This window comes from Lactuca virosa, chromosome 6 (assembly GCF_052849685.1).
Source record: "Lactuca virosa cultivar CGN04683 chromosome 6, Lactuca_virosa_CGN04683_v6, whole genome shotgun sequence".
Taxonomy (NCBI): domain Eukaryota; kingdom Viridiplantae; phylum Streptophyta; class Magnoliopsida; order Asterales; family Asteraceae; genus Lactuca; species Lactuca virosa.
In genome coordinates, this window is record NC_136431.1 from 276,371,984 (window position 1) to 276,378,386 (window position 6,403).

The 6,403-nt window shown below is 34.5% G+C and overlaps 1 protein-coding gene across 1 annotated transcript; it reads right to left on the reverse strand.

Moving 5' to 3' along the window:
- Window positions 1–484: 484 nt before the first annotated feature.
- On the reverse strand, window positions 485–4,086 carry LOC145120832 (putative plant SNARE 13). The gene is made up of 9 exons (XM_079056625.1): window positions 3,619–4,086; window positions 2,269–2,361; window positions 2,092–2,185; window positions 1,955–1,992; window positions 1,784–1,881; window positions 1,572–1,708; window positions 1,391–1,483; window positions 1,208–1,282; window positions 485–876 (listed from the first exon to the last, which is right to left on the reverse strand). The coding sequence occupies exons 1-9, from the start codon at window positions 3,696–3,698 to the stop codon at window positions 763–765; spliced, it is 822 nt and encodes a 273-aa protein (XP_078912751.1). The 5' UTR covers window positions 3,699–4,086; the 3' UTR covers window positions 485–762.
- Window positions 4,087–6,403: the final 2,317 nt, after the last annotated feature.

The following is a 6,403-nucleotide window of genomic DNA, read 5'->3' on the forward strand; positions in this document are numbered from 1 at the left end:
AAGATTCGCGACACACCAAAAAAAACCATAAGCAGAAAGTTCATACATACTTGATTAAAATCTATAGCTATGACTTATGCATTCAGTTTTCAGTTTTAAACTTGGGGATCCCAAGACAATCCCGCATAAATGCATAAAAATGCCAACACTTTTAACTTTAATTTGTCCTAGAGAATATAATTTAGAAATCTTTAACCATAATTAACTTTTACTCATTCCTACAGAATATAATTAGAGCTTCGAAGCTTTGGATATGACGTGGTAAGAAGATAACATGAGGTATCCTAAACATACACATTTTATATGGCAATATTCATGTTAGTATCGTGTTTTCTGTTGTTTTCCGTCTAAACTCAACACTAAATTGTCATATATCTGGTTTTGAAGGTAAACAGCCGAGTTTCCTTCGAGTTGTTATGCTAAATGACAAATGAATTAACAGATGTAGGATTTCATATATTGATACATTACTTGAGAATAAAAGTTTTGAAGAATAAAAAGATAATGCAACATAATTGAAGGGGTACAATGTTGAAGGATGGTTGTCACCATATAAAAAACAACACACAGCCAACCAAGCAAGCAAACAAGCAACCATCACCATTTACAGGAGAAACTTGGAAGTGTAGGTACGATATGCACATCTCTTATAATAATAAGAAGAAGAAGAAAAAAAAAAGAATACACATTCACAAAATACATATCACCATTAAAACAATCATCATATCATATTTCATCTCATCTCCTTGAAGCAGGAGCCAATCAAAAATGGTCTTCTTCTGCAAACCTCCTTACATACAATAATCTCCTTGAAGCCGGAGCCGGAGGAGCCAACCCCGGTATATCTTTTATGTCTTTGTTGTTGGGATTCACAATCTAATAATTCATTCATCAAACAATTAATTATTAGCAACACTTTTTTTATCAATATATTTACTTTTTACCAATTATAGCAATACATTTACATTTTTCTTTACCCATAATAGCATTTTTCTTTACAAATAAATAATAATAGAAACAACTCTTAACTGCATAATAGCAACAGAACATACTTATATATTTCTTTACCAATAATGGCAAATAAAGTACAATGCCCATATTGGTAAAAATATGCAAGTATGTTCCCATTACAGGTTAAAGTACAATGACCATATTATTATCAGCAATTTTCCCAATTATGCAAGGCTAGAATTAGATTGACATTTACCTTCACGACAATAATAGCAATCACCCCACACACGATAAGAAATAGAAATAGCATGATGCATTTATCCGTCGCCACCTGTCCAAAAACATATAATATGTTTTATTTTAGTAAACAAGATCAAAAACATATATATATATATATATATATATATGTTTTTTTTTTGTTTGTTTTTGTGGACAAAACCTGGCGTCCTATCTCCTTCACAAGCTGAGATGCCTTTTTAATTGAGAATTGAATCGTGTCAAGTTCATTCACTATTCGACCCATTTGATCAGTCTGAAAAATTATTCAAGAGTAATTAGGAAATATAATATCAACAACTAAAATTACCAGAAAAAAAAAAAAAAAAAAAAAAGCTACTTACTTGGCCTTTCAAATTAGCAGCAGTTTGGGTTCCCACTTCAACTGTTTGTTGAACAACCTGTTTGGATCGTTCAATGGCCTGATCAGTCTCATTCATTGTCTGCATGCCAGCTTGAACAAGCTCTTGATTCGACATTTCTAACACAAAAAAAAAAAAATCACTCTATGTTTTTTTAAAATTAATTAAAACAACTTAATGTTATATTCCTTCACCTGATGCCACCTGAGCATTCTCATCAGCCATGGGCTCACTAGCACCTGCTCCCATGTCAAAAAGTTCAACCCTTTTATTTCCAAGAGTGCTTTGGTATCTGGGATTTCATAAAAAAAAAAATTAAATGAAAATTGAAAACATCAGATGAGAACGAACATAAATGGGCTTACGTCTTTCTCAAGGCCACATATGAGTTTAACTCTTTGATCTGCAAGCAAACACAGGACAGAATCGTTTTGTAAAATGAGATTTTTCTTTTTCTTTGTATATTGAAAGCTAAAACACATTACACATCAAATAAAGTTACCATTGATTGCTTCTCATCATTGAGTTTCTTGCTGACTTCTGGAGGATTTTTACTTTCCTCCTCTTTGATTTCACGGTCAAACTCTTTGATCAACCTTAAAAAGAACAAGTGTTAAGTGTATGGTTTGTTTAAAGTTTTAAATATTGAATCATGGAACTTTAGTCACTTTCTGTATACCTTTTACACTCTCTCATCTTTCCTGTAAGATCCTCCAATTGTTTACTTTGTCTGGTGGAGTCTTTAATCTTGTCCAGTTTCTGAAACCCAGTTCTGAACCCAAAACAAATTTAATAATTAATCATCACAATTTTAAGTTAAACAAGAATATCACAGTCATCACAGTTTCAACTTGGAAAACAAAAATCATAATAAGTGAAATATCAAAAAGGAAGTGTACTGTACGTGATGATATCTCAACTTTTTGTAAATCTCAGAATGAAACAATTTATAAGTAAGCATAAGGTCACATCATAGCCAAATGCTCATGTGGATTCTAAGGATATTAAAGTGCACCGAGTCTTCAGATACAGATACTCAAGGCTCAACCATACTATACATAACATATATGGTCAAATGTGGATGCCTATATGGCTATATGCATGTGTGTTTTAAGCTTCCATAAAATGTTTTAGACAACAGATGAACCAATAAAGAATCTAGTACAAGAATAGCATCACCTAGTACTCTGTTAGAAATTGGGCAAAGATCAGATTATCTACTGGGTTGTTTATGTTTGTTCACTTTCATTACAATAATTAGACCCTAAATAATATCAAGAATTTGGTAGTAAGATAATCCAAACAAATGGCACAAAACGAAAAATACAATACCATATTCATGTATGTTCTACTTCTACAACAAATCTTGAGAGAGCCAAAACAAGTGTGCACTCAGCAGTCTGCACCACCTGACTTGTATAAGATCATGGACACTCATATAAAATCCAATTACCTAAAATGGCTTCATGACACTAAAATAAGTTGTCTAGAGCAAAACACACTACATGAAAATCTAACACTAAAGTCTAGCCTAATATGATGCTGACATGCTAGATATAAAGTCTGTTCTTCTATGATTTTAGATGATGTTACACCTATTAATTTTACTAACATCAACTCCCACAGTACAACTTGTAGATTCCAAAAAAAAAAAACTTAAAAACAGAAACTTTTTTCAACCTACAGTTAGACCTCCTAGACCTAGCCTTGGGGAAATATCTGATTCTAAAATTACTACTTTTAGCCTGTAATTTACGACTGTTAATTGTGTACCATATGAGACAGAAAATCACAATATCATTCGTTGAATTACTTTAAACGTAGAGACTAAAGTGATTCACCCTTGTTTTGGAGCTCAAATTCCACGGGTTGGAACTGAAACTGAAGCACAATAAGTTGAAAGTTCCAGTGTGCTCACAAACACTAAAATTTCAATCGAAAACCATACGAACAAAGATCGATAGTTCTTATTAACGTCTACAGGGATTATAAAGAAAAAATAAGCAAACATAAATGATGTAAAACATACGCGAGGGCTCGAAAATTGTCACGAATTTCTCCATGGATCTGCTCCATTTGAACGTTCATTTGCAAATCCGGATTCGCCATTGTTAAGACCTACTCCAGTTAGAAATCCAATTCACAGCCTTGAAAGAAACCCTGAACGTCAATTTCCAAGATCGTTACAACGTAACATTGTATTCTTGTCTACCCCACTTCACCATACCAAATAAAATAAAATACAATAATATAAATCGGGGGAAGTATCTTGTTGGTATTTCTGTGATGAACAAGTTAAAAATCCGTATGGGAATTTTTGAGAAAACAAGAATGACAGAGATTACAGGGCAAGCATGTAGATGTAGGTATGTCTTCCTAGGGTTTCACAAAAACAGATTGGGGGAAGGGAAGAAGAGTGTGATAGGAGAGAGGGAGAGAGGGAGAGAGGGGTTAGCCTGTAATCGCTGTGTCCATCTGTAAAGTCGCCATACAAATTGAAATATAGGGTTTTGGCATATTTGGTATTTTTCATGATTTGACTTTCTTCTCTTTCATAATCTTTATTTTTAACTCTTTATTTTTAGCTTGGCAAAACATAAATTCGTTACATTATTATATGAACTTTTGTTAAACATGTGTGTTATATAAAAAAGAAATAATTATCAAATTTTAAGTACTACATTGTCTTCATTCAATTTTAATAAGTTTTTAGACATAAATGACCAATAATAAATAATAAAGATTGGGTAAGGGTTGTTTGATAGTTGTCGACTGAATCAGAAGTTTTGATTGAGTTTGTTTGGAATGTTTAGTTTTACATCTGACTAACTATGTTGTTGTTTTGGTCAAAAAATGATCAAACGAATATCAACCAAAGTGAATGAGATGTTGTAGTGTTGTAGTTGAAGTAATTAACGAAATTAGAACAATGTTGCACAAGTGATTTATAAGGAAAGTCATCGATCATTGTTAGGATCTCCGACACAAAACATTTAAAGGTGATAATAATCACCTACATTGTTTAATTTTATAGATTGAAATATGAATTACAAAAATGAAAGTATGTAAATGAGTACAAATGTTACACCAAGTCTAGTTGTGTGTAGTGTGCATTGTACATGTGTATTTATTGACTAGTATAAGCAACCATAAGTCTGATATTTTCGGGATCCTCTCGAATAAATATGAACATGTTGGTTTGACTTGGTATTCTCGAGTCTTCTGCCTGATTAAAAAGTTTCTTCGTTGAGAATGAGTCATATATTGACAGATTTCTTCTTCACTTGCTCTTATTTTCTTCTTATCGTCACCGACTATCTCCAAAGGTATCCTTCTTCTTCCTTCTCTTTAGTTTTTGCATTCTTTCAACCATAGGTAAAAAGATCGCTCGATCTCGCGCCTTTATCACAACCCTTCTTAGAACGACTTCATTGACCAAAAGCTCTTCACCTATAGTGAGACTTGCTCTTTTGAAAATGAAGATATTGGGTCCCTAAAAGCCAATGGGGGTTTTCCCATAAATATGATCGTTAGGTCCTATGATGCTTCGATTCAGCTAGATTTTGTTTCTCTGTATTGGGTATGTTTCCCTAAATACCCATTTTCTTTGGGTTTGAAATACCCATTTTCTGGTATAATCTCTGAGTTTTTTAAAACCACCAAAATCTCATACATCCAAGCCATGTCTTTCATTTGGAGGATCTTGTTATGATCTAGGCATAGGCTTAGCTGAACTGGCTCATGTTTATGATCTTTCTACCTTTGGGAACTCTCGTTTTTTGCTTAAGCTCAAACCCAATAAATTTCCCCTCGTTTGGAAATCAAAACACAATGACAGAGCATATAAGTAGAAGTACTTTTTTGTGAGACGTGACTCTATTCTCAACGGGGATCTCCTGCCGAGAACTTGGGTAAAAAAGGTAGGATTTACTCATTACTTGTAAGGATCTTGAAATTCCCTTTCTTATTTTGTTTATTGTGATGCAACGTTCAAGTTTGAATAAATTGTTCCCGCCACTAAGGATACATGTAACACCTGATTCCTGGTACGCATTTAATTTAAGCATTTCTGTATTTTTCTCTGGGACTCGACGAGTTGGAGGCCCAACTCGTCGAGTAGGGTCGTGATCCGCGGGCATTTTAAGTGACCTACTCGATGAGTCGGGAGACTGACTCGGTGAGTAGGTGTTGTTTGAGGAAAACCCTAAATCTGAGGGTTTGCACCCTATTTAAACAACTTAACTCAGCCTCCCTCGTCCCTATCTCTCCCAAGAAGCTGTATATCGAAACCCTAGCCGTTTTTATGTGATCTAAGGCCATTTTGGTGCTTTTGGGTGGTTTGTGAAGCTTGAAGGGAAGGAAGAAGCTTGAGAATTCGAGTTAGGGCTTGTAGATCCAGAGATCTTGTTCCATCTTCAGCTCAATCAAGGTAAATGCCCCCTGTTTTGGTCTTCCATTTGGTTGTTCATCTTTAGGGCTTAGATTTTAGGTGCATTTAGGGCTTCCTAAACCATTTTTGGATTTGTGAAGTGATTCATGGGGTTCTACTTCCAGATCTGAGTCATTGGAGGGGTCTCATGGCATAAAGGTGCCAACCCTATGACCATGAGAGCCCCATGCACATTGTAGAGCACCTTTTATGGATTTTTGAGCCAAAAACCCCATACATGTGCATCAAGTTTGGAACTTTACATATAAAAGGGACATTAGGAGGCCAGATCTATGGTTTTGATGTGTTAAGACCCATTTAAATCGGCTGTATAGTCATGGTCAAGGATGGACTCGTCGAGTTGTTCTTGGGACTCGGCAAGTTG